General features: G+C 38.4%; 1 protein-coding gene across 1 annotated transcript; it reads left to right on the forward strand.

The window, feature by feature from the left end:
* Positions 1-6,656: 6,656 nt before the first annotated feature.
* Positions 6,657-7,607, forward strand: LOC130044817 (olfactory receptor 4S2-like). Its single transcript, XM_056137470.1, has one exon. It carries the CDS (start codon positions 6,672-6,674, stop codon positions 7,605-7,607), a length of 936 nt encoding a protein of 311 aa, XP_055993445.1. The 5' UTR covers positions 6,657-6,671.
* The last annotated feature ends 11,903 nt before the right edge of the window (positions 7,608-19,510 follow it).

Below are 19,510 nucleotides of genomic sequence, written 5' to 3' on the forward strand. Positions count from 1 at the left end.
ACTCAACCTCTCTTCCAAATCAGCATTCTCAGTCTATGATCCAGTGCTTAATATTTATTATTGACTGATATTGCCCAGGCCCTTGAATTGCTCCCCTATATACCACACATGAGTGAGTTCATCCTGTATTCCTTTTTCTGTTTCTGGCTTGTTTTCACTCAGCATCATGTACCCGCTCCAAACCAATTCATTCAAATTGGTTCAAATTATGTGACTTTATTTTTTTCCTTCTGGCTGAATAGTTTTCCATTTTGTATATATGCATACAACTTACTTATCAAATCACTTGTTGTTTGACATTTGGTCTGCTTTCCATTTCCTTGCTGTTGTACTAAGATCTACAATTAATATAGGCAAACATTTATCTTTATTAATTAATTTTTGTGTGTTTTGGAGGTAAATGCCTAGAAGTGAGATGGCTAGGCTGAATGGAAACACTATTCTAACACCACAAAGGAGACACAATACAGTATTTGATAGATTTTTCCAGAATCAAAACAACATATAGCTTTATGCCAAGGTGCTATTTCAAATTATTTATTTAGAATGCTAGATTTTAGTAAGGTTCATTGCCGACCAGGGCTCCGGCAGCCAAAGACCCCCAGGACCAGCCACCGCCATGCTGAGACCACTCTCCACACACATGAAGGTACTGGCAGAGGGACAAAGTCACACCGGTTCCGGGGCCGAGATCTCCAAGCCTACTCGGATTTGGGCCGAGCATCCTCCACCAAGATCCTCCAAATTCCAGTAGGCGGGGGTCACACCCACCAACTGGCCCCCTGGCGCCGTGTAATCCCATCAATGGCCAAGACTCAGAGACTATAAAAACCAGCTCCCGGAACCGCGCGGCCGCGCAACAACTTATTATAACATCTTATTATCTCATTCCTACTTTGGACAAACTGGTAGGTTACCGAATGTAGCCTACCCACACGGCAGAGTCTGGCAAACTCCCCGTGACGTACCCAATTTGCCAAATACCAGTAACAATGATGGGTCTCATTCTCCTAAAGAGCCTTGAATATAATCTCAGGGCTAGGATGAAGGAGACGTTACTGGGGCCTGCTCGAGGCAAGCGACGAATAACATTGATATATACAAGCAAAAAAAGTCTCAAAATAGATAAAGGTAAGCAACTCAGAACTATCAACTGAATATGACAGATTTAGAAGGCACTGTAGCACCGCACTGTCCTCCCGTTGTTCATTGATTTGCTCAAGCATAAACACCAGAAACATCTCCATTGTGAGACTTGTTGTTACTGTTTTTGGCATGTTGAATGTGTCACGGTTAGCTTGCCAGCCTTTGCCAAGTGGGCAAGATACTCTCGGTAGCTTGCCAAGCTCTCCGAGAGGGGCAGAGGAATAAAACCCGGGTCAGCCGTGTGCAAGGCAAACACCCTACCCACTGTGCTATCGCTCTGACCCAACTGGAAGAGTAAGTTGATAAATATTAGTTATGACCTTCATAACAGCTGCAGTAAAGGAAACACTTTGAGCTTATAACACTTTTAGGCTTCTGAACAAAATATGGCAGTAGCAATAGCACAACAGGTAGGGCGTTTACCTTGCACACAGCCAACATGGCCAACCTGAGATCGATTCCTCGGATTTCTAGCCTGTCAAGCTACCTAGAGTATCTCGCCCACACAGCAAACCCTGGCAAGCTCCCCGTGATGTATTCGATATGCTAAACACAGTTACAAGTCTTACAATGTTACCGGGCCCACTTGAGCAAATCAGTGAACAATGAGAGGACAGTGACAGTAACAGAACAAAATATAAATTTTTTTCCTTCTCAAAATAAGTGAATTGTACCTCTGGTCTTTCCATCATAGGTAGAATGGATTACACCCACTAATACAGTAGTTCTATTTACTTTCCAACAACATCCCATACAATTAGATAAATAGAAATGCACTGTGTAAACTTTTATGCTCTCCTGATACGTTACCCAGCTTCATGTATTTCCCTAGCAGCAATGCCCTTGAAATGACCTGAAATTTATTGTAAAAGTAAGAAAAATGTGTCATTAGGTTATACCCTTGAGCCTGACTGGACAGGGCCTTGATTGAGACACACATGGGCACATTCAGAATTTCTCTTCAGATGTTTCTTTTGAAATGTAAGGTGGTAAATATTGAATGACATGATTTTAGCATAAAAATATGCAATAGCCCCATGCTAATTTGTACTATCTTCCATGGGTGTGAGACATATTAAGTAATATGGCCAGAAATTATGAAAAATGGCTTACTGAGGTGAGAGCAAAATTGGGTCAATGCAAAAGAGACACTGTCCTAAATTAAACTTTCTTTCTCTCTCCTTTTCTTTCCCCCTTCTTTCCTTCCTCCCTTCCTCTCTTTCTCTCTCCCTTATTCTTTTCCTCCCCTCTTCCCTCCCTCTCTCCCTTCTTCTCTACCTCCTTACCTCTATTTCTCCCTCTCTCACTCAGTGAAGAAATGATTGCTATATTATCATATAATTGTTTATATGATTCTCCTTCCTTCCTTCCTTCTTTCTTTCTTTCTTTCTTTCTTTCTTTCTTTCTTTCTCTTATCAAGAAAATGTTCCAAAGAGATCATCAAAGGCAAATAAACTAATAACTACCAAGTGAAGAACACACTTAAGTAATCATTAAGAGAGAGAATAGTCTTAGTGTGCATTTACATATGATATGAAAGAAGAAAATTCTCTAATAAGCATAAGAAGGGGAAAGACATAAAATAAAATATGAGGGAAAAAAAGCAGTAGAAGTAGAAAAGGGATGAGAAAGAGGTCAAAAGTCAACCCTAGTGGTTTTCATTTTCAAAGTAAAAGAATAGAAGACTGCACTATAATCCATTCCTGATATACTCTGTAAGATTCTTGTCATTAAAATCTCCATTGAAATATCCACGGTTAATTTTTTTTAACTTTAGTTAAATTAAAAAGAAAAATAGTGACCCTAGGTAGTGCTGTAGGGTCACTATTTCCACTACTCCCAGCCAAATAGAACTATCAAGATAATTATAAGAAAATAATCTTTAGATTGAACATAAAAATACCCTTAGAAAAGAGAGATTTTCCTACATATGTTGGTTAAATAACTTGTGTGTAATGTAGGTTGAAGTACATTAGTGTAATAAACAGTTGTATGATCATAAAACAATCATTTCTTCACTGAAATGCTTTGTATTCCTATAGTGGTCTAAGATGTACTTCTTGATTATGTGTCAAATTCAGTATTAAGGGAATTTTGGTAATAAGGTTTTTAGAAGTTATTTTTAACAAATTAAGAGGTATCTAGAAATGAAACTTCATTGCCAGTTCTCTTTTGTGACTGATTATGAAGAGAGACTTTTGGGAAAGGCTTTTCCCAAGATTATTACCATTTTGCATCACTCCCTTTACAGATAACTTATAAATAACCAAGAAAAAAACTTATAAATAACCAAGAAAAAAATCCTTACTAGAAATACAATGAAATCGTATCAATTGAAAAATAGATACAATCGCAAAAAAAGAGAGAAGACACTAATATTTGATTTCTACCAGACTTCCAATTTGAGTGGTTAGAACTTTTTTGGTCCTTATTTTTCACTGATCACTTTCCAAGGTACAATGAATTATGTATTAATTCATTAATACATAATAATTTGTATTATGAGAACCACATTCTAATTACATCAAGAAGAAAGAAAAAAACCTAAAGAGGATTCAAGCTTTGCACAAAACTGGTAAGACCTTTTGTTCTCCTATAATTCAACAAACAGATTTTTGGACTGTATGTTATGCAATTGCAACATAAATTCTCAAAAATAAGAGAAAAAGGAAAAATAATGAAAAATTGAAATGCTAGTAAAGTGCAACTACACAGAACTATAGGACAAGGTTGATATTTATAAATAAGAAATTCCAACAAAGTAAAAAAATGTGTTATTATGGTCCAAACATTCAGAAAGCAGAGGATAAAATTGTTTTGAGGATAATCTTAGAGACAGAATAGTTTCATTTCTTTTTTCAGTAGGGGCCAGGCACAGAAGCTAGAGCTCAGAGATACTACCAGGTCTGTGGCAGTTGTGTCTGGGTGACCAGGTCATACTAATGATCAAACCTGGACCTCTTACAGAAATAATGTATGTTTGGGCACATTAAGATATGACCCAAGAAGAGAACCCAATGTCTGGATAGTGGAGGCACAATTTACATACAGATGTTTGATGAGTAGCAAGTGAAAAATTCACACTCATCCAAAACTGCTATGACTGAAAGTCTCTTAAGCAAAAGAAGGGTTCTCATAATGGAAAAATAATAATTTCTTTAATTCAGAGGGAAGATCCAAAGTGTTTTCATATGTTCAATAAATAAAAAAGCATAATGTGCTTGAGCAGAAATTGATTAGCATTATCATGATCAACATTAAGATTATTGCCATTATTTTATACTCTGTAAGATAATTCAGACCATTAGTGACTATGAAATTTATTATGATTTAAGAGAACAAACTTCTTTAGTTTTTCACAAGCTGGAATTTTTAGACATAAGGCTGATGCAACGTGAGTTGAGAGCTAAGTTCAGCTGAGAGCTGCTTACAATTGAGTTCAGGAGTTGTAAGCAAAGATTTTACATATCTTGAGGGAAGTAGCCTCAGGTGAACAAAATTCATAATACTTACTTAACACACTGTGTAATCATTTCATAGCCTATAGTAAAGAAATAAGTTGTATATGTATCTTGGGTTGAGAAATAAGTCAAAATGACTCAGTACAACATTTTTCCACACTCACATTCCAGTTACCCACTAGAGAATCTGAAATTTCACCACTGAAGGTTTATTAATTTAATTGAAGTATCTTCCTCTTCCCATATTCATGTCAAGTATCTTTAGGTGATAATATCCTTCAAAAGGTTTTATTCATCTTGAGAAATTAATATGCAAAGTATGAAATTTGATATGGCTATCAAGCTAGCTCAGGGGTCAGAGGCAGAGTCTCATCATGAGGCACTGGAATTGACATTCTTGTCTGACTGGCAAAATATCACCAGCAGTGAACTCTGGCCTCCTCAGCACTGACTGGAAACAGACACAGACAACAGAAGTAAGACTGTTCATCCTTGGTATGTTTATTATTATTTGCTTAACAGATTATTTGCTCCTTGTGAGATTGGTCTGCTAGAGTAATTCCATGGAATGAATAAACAATCTAACTCTATTCATTTCCTTAAGTTTCTCTAGGAATAGGGAAGTAAACATATGTATTTTCTTGTTTTCCTTGTTATAAACATACACACACACACACACACACACATATATATATATATATATAGAGAGAGAGAGAGAGAGAGAGAGAGAGAGAATGAAATTTGAAGTACTAAAAGGATATGCTAAAAATTGGTGAGACTGAGGATAAGTTCCTGGCAATTTGTCCTCTTTTGGATAATAGTTGAGATTTTTAAGATATCAAAGAATGAGAACACTGGTGGAGGGAAGTTGACACTGCTGGAGGGATTAGTGTTGCATAATTTTATGACTAAAACACAACTCCAGTTACTTTGTAAATCATGGCTCTTTAATACTTTTTTAAAGAAATCAGTAAAAGCCAATTTGTTATTGCTACATTATTTTAATCTATGAAAATAAGGAAAATAAAACTCTTTAATACAATCTAAAATTAAAATACAAAAGAAAAGTCATTCCTGGAAAATCTCAAAATACGTTTTGAAAATAGAGAAACTGTTTGAGATATCACTTTTCTAATTAAAAATAAAGTCTCTTGAACAGTGTCTGTAAGTAATTTATTTTCTTTTATTTATCTTCTCAGGGTGTGATAACTCTTCTATGTGTACTAGATAGTAATTTATGACAGAAATAAATGTTTTAAGATAGTGCAAGTGAAACTAAAGTTTTCTCAAGTCACAGAGAGAATAATAGAAAACCCATGCAGTTAAATGATTTATTTGATGTTACTACACCATTATCTAGAATTCAGTTATACAATTTTGGTTTTCTTTCTTCAAACCATGTTTTGACCATAGACTATAAATATCAAACAGGAAGATATAAATTAACGTGCACAAAATGTATTTCACTTGAAGAAAAGACTGTACGGGTCACTGAATCAATTCATTGAAGAGTCAAGGCAATAACCAGAGGGGAGAAAGTGGGCATCATTTTCATTTCTGTGTCAAAATCAGAAAAATCTTTCCAGATATGCAAATTTTGTTATATTTCAAACACAGACTATTAGTAATTTTGTAGATCATGGCTTTTTAACAATTTTTTTACAAAAAAAAGCATACAATTCATCAGAAAAAAAACATTTTTCATATTTATGTTTGAATGCCTTATGCAGTGATGCATTACAGAGTGAGAAAAAAGTTCAGGGGAAAAAAAGACAGATGAGGGAGGTAAAATTCTTGGTTAGTTTTGTGACTATTTTCTGGACTTTTTTTTTCTCAGCTGAAAAGAACAGATGCATCATCAGATAAAGGTAAAACACTCTTATTTCTAGGTGATTCTCAATTTAATTTAATACGAATGCTATCTCAAAGTAAACCCATGGTTTTTGTGTCAGTGACCTTGATCATCCAATTATTTTTTGGTTAGAAGTAAATACTGTCCGTCCTTATTATGTCTTTCTTTCAGATATTTTGTTCCTTGTGAAGTTGGCCTGCTAGAGTAATTCCATGGAAAGAGTAAACAATATAACTGTATTCATTTTCTTGGGTCTTTCTCAGAATAGAGAGGTACAGGAAGTATGTTTCTTATTGTTTTCCCTGTTCTACACACTCATTCTACTGGGAAACCTCCTAATCATACTGACAATTTATTTGGGAAACCTCTATAAGTCTCCAATGTATTTCTTTCTCAGTTACTTGTCACTTGTGGACATTTGTTTCTCCTCTGTAACAGCTCCTAAACTGATTTCAGACCTGCTTTCCAAGAACAAAACTATTTCCTATGTGGGGTGCATGTTGCAACTCTTTGGGGTCCATTTTTTTGGTTGCACAGAGATCTTCATCTTGATAGTAATGGCCTATGATCGTTACGTGGCGATCTGTAAGCCCCTGCACTATATGACCATCATGGATCCGGAGAGATGCCATAAAATGTTGCTGGGAACCTGGGTAGGTGGGCTTCTACACACTATTATACAATTGACTTTAGTTATACAATTACCTTTTTGTGGACCCAATGAGATTGATCACTACTTTTGTGATGTTCATCCTTTGCTGAAACTTGCCTGCACAGACACCTACGTTGCCGGTGTTGTTGAAACAGCCAACAGTGGAACCATTTCGCTGGGGAGCTTTGTGATCTTACTCATCTCCTATACTGTCATCCTAGTGTCCCTGAGAAGGCAGTCAGCAGAAGGCAGACGCAAAGCCCTCTCCACCTGTGGTTCCCACATCGCTGTGGTCATCATCTTTTTTGGTCCCTGTACTTTCATGTATATGCGTCCTGATACTACCTTTGCAGAGGATAAAATGGTGGCTGTATTTTACACCATTATCACACCCATGTTAAACCCCCTCATTTATACACTAAGGAATGCAGAAGTGAAAAATGCAGTGAAGAAGCTCTTGAACAAGAAGGTTTCCTGGACAGCTAACGGTAAATGATTGGAATGAACAATTTAAGCAGAGTAATCTTAAATTGAATCAACTGCACCACGAAGACTATAAAAACTTCCCCCTTAATATACTTTGACTTAACATCATGTCTTTGTTGACATGATATTGACATGATACCAGATATTGAGTCTCATTTCAGATTATGATTTTTGCATGTGGAAGGAATACTTGTTATGACTATATATTCCTGCCTACACTATCAGTTTTAGATTTAATTTTATATTTTGGTTTGCAGACTACAGACAGTAGTGCTCAGGTGCTGTTTCAAGTAAAAAGGGATGTAGGGGGGTGTGACTCTTGGAAGTGCTCAAGGGACCATCTGGAGGCATCCTGCATGTAAAGTGCTCAGCCCATGAGCTATCTCTCAAGCCTTCACCTATTGTTGCTACTGTTTTAGACTGTTGCAGAAATTCCTATTACGAACCAAAGAAAAAACAAAAGGCACACATTGAAAGATGGAAAAATTAAAGTATATTACACCAGGAGATAGAGCAGAGCCTGAGCTTGAAAAACTGGGTCTCAAAAAAAGGTGAGAGTTCCATTTTATAGAATATCTGATGCGAGATGGGGCATTTTCAGGCAGCTGGAAGAAGAGTAGACACAGGGATTCCCGAGCATGTTACTTTATAAAGCAGGGTGTGGACCACCTCCAGGATGTGCGCACATTTCAAGCACATTCCCTGGTTACTAAGATTACATATTGAGACTGAAATCTCATGGACATCCCAAATGTACCCCAGATTTGCATCATGCCACTCAAATTCAATCACCCCCTCAGCCAGTCTTTTTCTTTGTTGTTAGCCTGTTTAAAATGTGGACAGACATCTATTTTCCTCATTAGGGATGCAACTGTCTGTGCTTTGCACTTACTCCAGTCTCTGATCTCATAGGTTACTCTTCGCTGAGTTGAGGGAACAATGTGTGGTACCAGAAATTGAATTTGTGTTAAAAGAGTCAAGACCAGCACCTGACTCATTCCACTGTCTCTCCTGTCCTAATCTTTATCATTTTATAGAAAATGAACACAGATACTGATTATCAACTTGTTCTATTTTATTTTTTAACACACTATTTGAAATTTGATCTCCAGCATCAAATATTTAGGGTTATAGTGTATGTGTGTGTGTGTATGTGTGTGTGTGTATGTGTGTGTGTGTGTGTGTGTGTGTGTGCATACATACATGTGAAAGATCTCTGGAGTATTATATATACTGGTGCTTTAAAATTCTTTAATGTTAACATACTCACAGAATCAATCAATAATAATAAAGGCCAAAAGGCAACATAGCACATCAGCCTGAAGTTGTAATTAGGTATAAATCCATGTTCGGGATCTCAACTTGGATATCCACAACTGAAGAGACTCGTTGGGTTTCCATGTCCTCAGATCAATTCTCAAATAGATAGGTCCTTTGGAATTATGTTGAAAGACTTTTAATAGATAGAAGTTTGTTTTTCACAAACTTGTGACCAGGTTCAAAGCATTACAGAAAAATGTTATTTGTTTAATATGGTTTGATCATTCTCCCACAGTGTCTTTTGAGTCTTAGATTTGGAAATATTATAAATAGATATTTTATGTTCTTAAAGCATAAGACATCTGTGGGTCAATGGAAACTAAGTTTGGATATGTATACCTGTTTTTTCTGTTAACCTACACCATAAGACATACACTGTAAGTGAATTTTAAAAACTAAATAAATACGTAAATAAATATTATCCACATAATAAGTTTTCTCTACAATTTTTTTTCCTTTATATATTTGTACTTGGCAGAGCCTGGCAAACTCCCTGTGGTGTATTTGATATGCCAAAAACAGTAACAAGTCTCACAATGGAGACGTTACTGGTGCCTGCTCGAACAAATCAATGAACAATAGGAGGACAGTGCTATAGTGCTATATATTTGAACTAACATCTTGTCCTGCAATGGATATTAATAAAGAGCTGAAGTCCTTAAATATATAAAAAATAATAGTCTCATTATTTTTTAAGTCTAAGAAGTGAGCAATTATGAAACTCTTTTCATGGTTTCACCTGTATGTTTATAAATATATGTTTACTCACAGACATTACTCAAAGTCAACCTCAATAAGGGGTGTTCACAGACTTCTTTTGATTCCCAAGAAATACATGAACACTAATGATGAAAACTCAAACTCTCCCCATTTCCATGGCTCTGAGTTTGGGAACGGAGATTTTATTTCATATATAAATGACTATTATTCTGGCTGACATCTAAGTTTTATAATCTTGCTGCTGCAAAATGACAGATGTGGCTGTGTATTGATAAAACTAAATGTCAATTATTCTCATTTTTCAAATGAGCTAATTCATTTATTTCATACATAATTGCAATTTTAAATGTCTTCTGAGGGGCCTGAGAGTGGGTCAAACACTTGCCTTGCACAAGACTGACCTGGGTAAGATCCCTAGCATTCCAGAGGTCTCCAAGTTCTCTAGGAGTGATAACTGAACACAGAGTCAGAAGTAAGTGCTGAAAGTGTCCTACACACACACACACACACACACACACACACACACACACACACACATATTTAAACTATTCCTATATATTCTAAACAGTGGCCATATGTTTGCCCCCTGTGGAAATATAAATTTATTAACTTAGTTATGTATTGTTTTTTGAACCACACCCTGTGGTACTCAAGGCTTTTCTTCACTTTGCACTCAGGGATAACTCCTATTGTAAGGGACAGGCCCAAAACGGACTACCACCAGAATTAATTTAGCTTAGCTTAATAGGAACCTGCATTGTAAAATAACTTGTTTTTCAAGGAACAGGTCTAGATAAGCTTTTTCAGATCCGCTTTATAGGAGCCTGCAAAATAACTGTTTTTTCTGCCCCTGAGCAAGGAATTCAGATACAGGTACTCGAAGGGTGGGGGTCAGACCAGATAACCGGATGTCTCTCACAAGACCCATGTTGCAAGACCCAGGACTGCCTTAAAAACCTGTCAGTTCCTAAGCACTGACCCAAAATGCTGATCTTTAAACTATAGGCTAAGAAGTGATGTACCCTTAATTGGATTGGTTAAGAAAGCATATGTTGTTATAAATCTATTGGCTATGAAATGCGCGGGCTTTGCTGTAACGGCCAGTGAAGGCCTATATAAGATCCCCTTTGAAGAAGTTCGGGGTCTTGCCTCACCTAACTGACCTGCGTGTCTGTGTAGGCGGCTTGACCCTGGCTAGCCAGTCTTACAATAAACCTTGCTTGCTGTTTGCAGTCTCTGGAGTCTCTTTGTCCTTAAAGGGAGATCACGATCCACGCCCTAACACTATTAGGTTTAAGGGACCATATGAGGTACCGGGGATCAAACCCTTGTTGACACTGAGCAAGGCAAATGTCCTATCACTGTACTATCACTGCAGAACCACATGCAATATTTTAAATGTTTTCATACAATACATTTTTGGAGTGAATTCAGTAGATTTTAATATAGACTTTTTTCTCATGAACTATTTCATTAATTATTTAAATTAATGATTATTCAGGTGTTATTTATCATTACTATATGTAATCAGTTGTCATGAAAATTCATAAAACAATACAGATAATGTCCCTACTTTTCCATGAGAGATATTTATTAAGAAAAAATGGAGTCACGTTTGTGGTTGCATCTCCATTGCTAGCAATATCTGCAGCTCTTTTAATTACTCCAATAGCTGTTTTTGTGTTCCATATAAACATTTAAAAACTTCACTACACATTTTTATCCTATAAGAATTTAAATAATTTTCAAAATGATTGGTTTAACCTAAAACTTATTACATTTGAGGACTCACTATTATAGCTTGTTTTTCCTTTCTTCATGGTTTCTTATGTTTACAGAATTAATACTGCTCTTTTTAATTTTTTTATTTGCTTATTCATTTATAGGGACAGTAGGTTGGGGCCACAGCCAACTATGGTCAGAGGATTTGTCATAGCTCTGTGCTCAAGGATCACTTCTGGCTGTGTTCAGGAATATTTTATGCTGTTGGGATGAACCTTAGTCAGCCATCTGCAAAGCATTGTCATACTCCCTCTGCTATCTCTCCGGACACCTTAGTGAATTTTTAATAGAAAGAGGAATGAACTTCTAAAAGAAGATATTTAACAGCCAGACAGTGCGACATGAAAAGTTAATAGCCTCTAAGATGTATGGATTTAATAACAATGAAAACATATTTTTTGATGATTCAAAATCACCAATTTTGTGGATTATTTCAACACTTCATATGGTCTTCTGAAATCCCTCCAGAAGTGATTTCTGAGCACAGAACCTGGAGCATCACCGGGTGTGGCCCAAAACACAAAGTTAATCAATGAATGAAGTAGTTATATTACCAATCCTGATGCACCAAGTTTGTTTCACCAATGTGTTTTATTTCAACACAATGGTCTAATCTTTACTTCACAAATCTTAAAATAGAATTGAAAATTATGTATGCAAAGGAGTAATTATTATATTGTACAAGAGTATCAGAGTTAGACTGTGTTCCAAAACATCAGGGAAATTACCCACTCTCTGATCTTTTTAACAAACACCTGTTAAACAGTGATAATAGTTCCTACCACAGAGGATTGTTAGAAGAAGCAGTTGAGCATGGGGAACTTCTAGGACTGGAGTTCAAAATTTGGTAATAGTTATCTGTGAAATTTAAATCTAGTCCAGATATATCTCTTGATTTTTATCTCTTTAATATTAACTCGAACTACAACAGTAAATGATGTTTATGGTCTAATCTAGGGAAATATCACACATATAGTTTGAACCCATTCGGTCAATCTGCTAAAACACACATGTTGATTATTGAGACCCTTAGTCCAAGTATTATGTGGTTCTCAGTTGTAGGATAACACTGTTCTGTCCTTCCTGCATAGCCTCAGGTAGTTTAGGCTTATTGGGTTGCTCCCATTCCTCTGTGTTTATTTGTACTTCTTTGTGCAAATATTGTTTTTCTCTTCTCCCAAAGTCCTTTGTATAGTCTATTCAGAGAAATCTCCTTTTTGTATGGACACAAGAAGACATGCTTTTGTAATGTGACTCTCAGTGATATTTTCCTCCTGGGCATCTGTTCTCTCACCTAAGCTTCAGCTGCCTTTACTTCCTAGAGCCTCCAAAAGCAGGGTCCCAACGAGGGACAGGATGGAAGCAGGGCAAGCGGTAAGCTATGTGCTACCCTGGCATCGAGATCGGCCTGGCCAAAGTGCCATAATGTTAAACTATCAGTTAAGAGCTTGTTCATGGACAAATACTGTCATGATCCAAAAAGTAATTACTAGATTTGGACCCTTCTAGGGTTAGGAATGATTAATCTGGCCTGATCACTATGATCGATATGTTGATAGTTATTGGACTGAGGAAATACACCTTAGGAGGTATTTTGCCCTTGGGCAGTCAGAAAAGTCTTTGGTATGCCTTTTAGGTGGTTTTCCCTTTGAACTTGATGGGCCCTCAGGGAGGGCTTTCTTATGTTGATTTGGCTACCTCAGTGTGTGCAGTGTCAGCCTGGAGAGATAAGGGAGTTGGAGAGATAAGGGAGTTGGAGGGGGAGACATGAAAGAATGAAGAGAGGATTGGAATTAACTGCAACTAAGACCAATCAACCTGGCTCTTCTTCCTTCATCTGCCCTTGGCCAACAACCATCCAGATCCAGGCCACACAGCGGCTCTAGGGCACTGAACGTGCACAGGCGGTGAGATAGAGCCATCCAGTGTTCCCCCAAACACACAACCTTTAGTGTGTTTAGTTTTTTACACTCAGTCTCTGTTTACCTTATCTTCCCAGAGAGGTTACTGCACACCACTTCCCAAGGAATTCCTGTACAGACAAAATATTTCCCTCCAAATCAAGATGATGACAGACTAACTGCCCTAGGATGACTAAGAGTATATATCTATAGGGCATCATCAGCTCTTGAAAAGACCCTCTAAAACAGAAATTATTAAGGTTAAAATCACGATCATGATCACAATCATCCTGTTGTTCGTCAATTGCCTCAAGCAGGCACCAGTAACATCTCCTTCATCCTAGCCCTGAGATTTTAAAAAGTGCCATATTCAAGGGTCTTTCGGGGTTAGGAGAATGAGACCCATCATTGTTACTGGTATTTGGCATATTGAGTACACCATGGAAAGTTTGCCAGACTTTGCCTTGTGGGCAGATTACATTTGGTAGCCTGCCAGGTTGTCCAAAATAAGAATGAGATAATAAGATGTCATTTGGTCGCAAATGCAGCTGTGCACTTCCCGGAGCTGGGTTTTATAGCTCTAGGTCTTGGCTGTTGATGGGATTACACGGTGCTGGGGGGTCAGTTGGGGGGTCAGTTGGTGGTGGAGAGTGGTCTCGGCATGGCTGTAGCTGATTCTGGAGGTCTTCAGCTGCCGGTGCTCTGCTCCGGGCAGGGAGGGAAACTCAACCCGCCACCTATCAAGGGGTCCCAGTGAGGACAGCCAGGCACAGGGGCAGGAGACTCCGCTGTTCTCTTCCAGTGTGTAAACTCACACAAAGTGGGGGGCACGGCACTCACAGCGGTGGTGGCTCTATCTCTCCCGCCACCCGCGTTTGGTAGTCTCACCCTTCTCCCACCCTGGAGAGGTCGATGGCGATGGTCAGGCAGAGGAAAGAACGAGGGCCAGGCTGGTAGGTATTAGTCGTAGTTTATTCTGATTCTCTCCTCATCTCTCCTTCTGTCTCTGCCCCCCCTGCCCAATCTACAGTCTCCTTATATCTCTCTCCAAGAGAATGGGGGAAACAATTACATATAGGTGTGGTCACAATCAATAGGGGTGGAGATCAACAGGGGTAGAAATCTTGGCCTCGGGGAAGACCGCTCCTAGGACAGATCCTTCCTCAGCAGGAGGACCCACCCTAGAGCATAATCCCATGGGCGTGCCTCCCCTCTCCTTGTCCGACAAGCATATAAGAATATAATATAAATCATTTTGTATGGATACAGTAAGAAATATCTTAAACTTATAGAATTGCTCTCCTAGGGCCATCTCGATCTCAGACTATGGTGCTCAGGCCAGATAGTCTTTCCCACCCCTAGCAGGATCCTAGTCTCATCGTTACCTTGGATCACGACAGCATTTGTCCATGATCAAACTCTTAACTTATAGTGGCACCTTGGCCTGTCCCATTTCGCTGCCAGGGTAACTCACCGCTTGCCCTGGGTCCATTCAGTCCCTCATCGGGACCCTGCTTTTGGGGTGTTAGGAACTAAGGGCAACTGAGGCTTAAGTCGAGAAAGATGCCCGGGAGTGAATAATATTCAAGGCCAATCAAATCCTAAGTTACAAAGCATAATGTTAACGGTCTTCTTGTATCTATACAAAAATGATATTACTTTAAGGTAAACTATTCATAAGGCATAAGGAGAGGAGAAAGGCAATATTTCGATAGCACAGCTGGTAGGGCGTTCGCCTTACAAGCGGCCAACGTGGCCAACCCGAGTTCGATTCCTTCGCCCCTCTCGGAGAGCCCGGCAATCTACCAAGAGTATTCGATATGCCAGACACAGTAACAACAAAGTCTCCAATGGAGACGTTACTGGGCCCGCTCGAGCAAATCGACGATCAACGGGAGGGCCTTTACCTTTACCTTTATATATAAAATCATAGATTTCTGGGAAACTGATCTTACAAATTAACAAAGTCTGATTAAGGGGAAAGCTGATTAACTGGGTGGGAAGGAGAGCATAGGGAAGACTGTTTACATGTTTACATGTAAACACAATAGAAGTGGAAGTGCTTCAGGAGCACTGTGATGGGTGTAACCAGATTGATGGGTGTAACCAGATAAAACCTAAGCTTCTTGTAGAGGGACAAAGCAATGTTACCCAACATTCCAGGAGCTAGGTTTTATAGTCTCTGGGTCCTGGCCGTTGATGGGATTACACGGTGCTGGAGGATCAGTTGGTGGGTGTGACCCCTGCCTACCGGAGGTTGGAGGATCTGGGTGGAGGATGCTCAGCCCCAATCCAAGCAGGCTTGGAGATCTCAGCCCCAGGACCCGCATGCCTTCATTTCTCTGTGGGTACCTGTGCCCACTACCCTATCTCTCTGAACCTGGTCCCATATTTTAGAGGTGTTTTGTTTTAATGTAGGAGCACTGTTATTTATTCAGCAATGGCTGAATAAATAGAAACATTGCTCTTCAACACTGCTATTTATTATTGATCACAATCACACAAATCACAAATCATCCTGTTAATCGTCGATTGCTTCGAGCAGGCCCCAGTAACGTCTCCTTCATCCTAGCCCTGAGATTATATTCAAGGCTCTTTAGGAGAATGAGACCCATCATTGTTACTGGTATTTGGCATATTGGGTACGCCACAGGGAGTTTGCCAGACTCTGCCCTGTGGGCAGGCTACATTTGGTAGCCTGCCAGTTTGTCCAAAGTAGGAATGAGATAATAAGATGTCCGGGAGCAGGTTTTTATAGTCTCTGAGTCTTGGCCGCTGATGGGATTACACGACACCAGGGGGCCAGTTGGTGGGTGTGACCCCTGCCTACTGGAATTTGGAGGATCTGGGTGGAGTATTGATATTCTTTCTTAATAAATTAGCTCTGGAGAACAAAAGAAGTATTGGAGTAGGTTCTTGGGAACTTTTGAAATAGGGTCAATGTCTGACTATTTTGCTCCCCATAAACACCTGACCACACCTAGAATGGACAGGTTAAGTACATCTACCCAAAGACTGTCAACAACTTTGACTGACAAGATGCCTGTCATTTCCCTGAATGAGAATTCTAAGGTTCCTTATATTCTTTCTTTATTAATCTTTTCTACTCTTAAATTTCTGAAGGTTTTATATTACAAAATCATTCTGACAACAGTGGTCAATGCATGACATTTTAATTGTTTGTAGCTTTGCCATGAAAGTCGTTTGTAGTGTATTGTTGGATCAACTCTTTCTGTTAATTCCATAATCTCTTTCAGTTATCTCCCACATAGTTTTTTTTTTGTTTTGCAACCATACTTAGAAGTATTCAGGACTTAGTCCTGGATCTGCCCTTCGGGATAATTCCTGGCAGGACTTAAGGACCATGAGTCAGGTGAAATGTCAGGTGAATGTCAGGTAAAATCCTCATTGTAGCATACAAGAAAAGAACTGTGCCCACTGTCCTATCTCTTTGAACCTGGTCCCATATTTTAGAGTTTTGTTTTAATGTAGCAGAACTGTTATTTATTCAGCAATGGCTGAATAAATAGCAACACTGCTATTCAACACTGCTATTTATTAAGCTGACTGAAATAGGCATGAGCTCCACATTACTTTAAAAAAAATTTTAATATTATTTTAATAAAGTTTTTCACAATTGTTTAAATTCAACATTTTAACACCAACATCATCACTATTATATGTTTCCATGACCATTATTTTGAATTTTCCCATCACCATCCTAGTCTTCCCATAGAAAATGCTCAATAATGTTTTGGGGTCCAGAGGCATCTCTGCAGTAAGCTCCTCTCTTCCGAGATTAATTTTTGAGTCTCTGAATGATGGGCATTAATGCTTTTAAATAGCCAGCTTTTGATCTCTTTTGAGATTTAATTATGGTTCTCTGACTCAAGGCTGGTAAATGAGCTTGTATAGCTGAGTGGGATGTGGTTTGTGGGTGTGACCCCAACATAACTAACTTTTGGCCATTTAATTTCTCAGGAAACATGATCCCAAGTTGTTAGGGTTGGGTCAGAGGCACAGTGACAATTTTGGGGTATCAGGAAGCCTGAAGGCACCATCAGGCTGCTGATGCACTCACCCCACAGGTACAGGTTTACCTGCTGGGCAGCACTGTACCCCCTTAATTGAGTTTTTGCCCTATTGGGTTGTACTTTCTTACTACACTATATAGTAAGATTCTGAATAATGTTAAAGGAAGCTATTCCAAATACAAAAAGAGTTACTGTTTCTAGGGACTTCTGTGTTTCAGCACCACAAGGGAAAAAATTTTTTTTTCAGGAAACACATTGTCTCCTTCTCAAAGCCATGACTATTAAAGAAATAGATTGAAAGATGTTCAGGTTCTAATGTGTCAACTTGTTAGTGTTTTTCCTAGTTTTTAATCAAGTTGACTTCTGTCATCTTCATTTTTCAACAGAATACCCCAGATTCTTATACAAACTGTGGATAGTTTTACATGCTTCAGTAAGTTTCATGGATTAGCCACTTGATGATAATAGACCTTCTTTTTAATTGGTACTCTCTTCCATTATCTCCAGTCACTCCCCAAGTTTGTGATGCCTCATTGGCTGCCAGATCCTAGAACTGCGATTCAGGCCAGAGTTGGACTGCGAGAGCTTGACGATGAGGCAGCTACAGGGCACTGATGTTAAAAGCTGCTTCTCATCAATCAGCTTCAAACAACTTAGACCTACAGGAACTAGTTTGATAATATAAGCATTTAAAAATCCCTTACATTGCATCCATGGCTTCAATAAATAAGTAAAGCCACAGGCATCAGGCTGATATCACACATATGAGTTTATTCCTAAGATTAGATCATAGTTCAGGCCAAGTTACTGCTCAAGCCAACTGAAATTTGGAGCTCCATCCTAAGACCCTCTGTAGCATGGAAAATAATGAAGGGGAAAAGATAATGAATTCATCTCTGCCAACAATGGGGACAAAATTCCATGAATGTTTTCAATTATATAGTTACAACTTCCGAAGAATTACTTCAGAGCAATAATCTTCTCAATGTTTACTGAATTAAGGGAACCACTAGAAGAGAAAAGCAGGAAGCTCAAAAAAGTAATAATAAGAAAAAAGAGAGAATGGGGTATGGTGCCGCCAGCAGGTCAATCTGTTCCTGTGAGTTGAGTACATCAGCAGCTTGATGGTGCCTTCAGACTTCTAGAAACCCCAAAATTGCTTCTGTGCCTTTGGCCAGACCCCAACAACTTGGGTAGAGAGAGAGAGTAATGTGGAAATCATCTGCCCCACAGGTAGAGGGAGGGTGTGGGATGGGGGGGTATACTGGGGGGGTTGTGGTGGAAAATGGGCACTGGTGAAGGGACGGGTGTTTCATCATTGTATGACTAAGACTTAAACCCAAAAGTTCTGTAACTGTTTTATGGTAATTCAATAAAAAAATTATATAAAAAAATCCAAAAGAGCTTATCCAACCCATAAATGAAAGAGCTAATTTTTATTAAATTTCTGATTCAGCAGCAGAAAGGGAGAAATCGATTACCGATTGTAACCTCAAGTACAAGACATATAATGTCATTAATAAATAAAATACAATGGAAAAAAGATTGTTTTCAAATGAAGGCTATATATATATATATACATATATATATATATTTGACTATATTATAAGGAACAGCCTACACATCATAGAAATTCCAGGAGAAGAGAAAAGGAAAAAGGGAAGAAAGACTGGTGGAGGAAGAAATAATAACAAACTTCCCCACACTTAAGAGGAAAATTATTCAATAATTCATAAAACCCAAAGAATGCAAACCAAAATGAATCCAATTAGAATAACAGTAGGATGCATTGTAATCAAAATTACAAGAATGCAAGACAAAAAATATAGATACCTTAAAATATCAAGCAAAGATGAAGCATTGCATGTCTAAAGCCAATCAGATTGGCACCTTTGACCTCTGTCCAGCAAAGGTCAGTTGCCGAGAATGAGACAGACATACACATGAGGAGACAGACAAACACATGAATTTCCAAGCCTTAGGTCATCTAGGAAGCCATCAGTGGTCTTGCAGAGCAGATCATTTATGGTCCTGAGCTTCCAACAGGTGAACCATTGTTGACAGAGACATTAAGCACATCAACATTCAATAGGTATAGGAAGACCAAAGGCTGGGGCATTGTACATAGCTATCAGAAAGCATCCTTATAATATACA

The sequence above is a fragment of the Sorex fumeus genome, unplaced genomic scaffold (genome assembly GCF_029834395.1).
Source record: "Sorex fumeus unplaced genomic scaffold, SorFum_2.1 ptg000007l, whole genome shotgun sequence".
NCBI lineage: Eukaryota > Metazoa > Chordata > Mammalia > Eulipotyphla > Soricidae > Sorex > Sorex fumeus.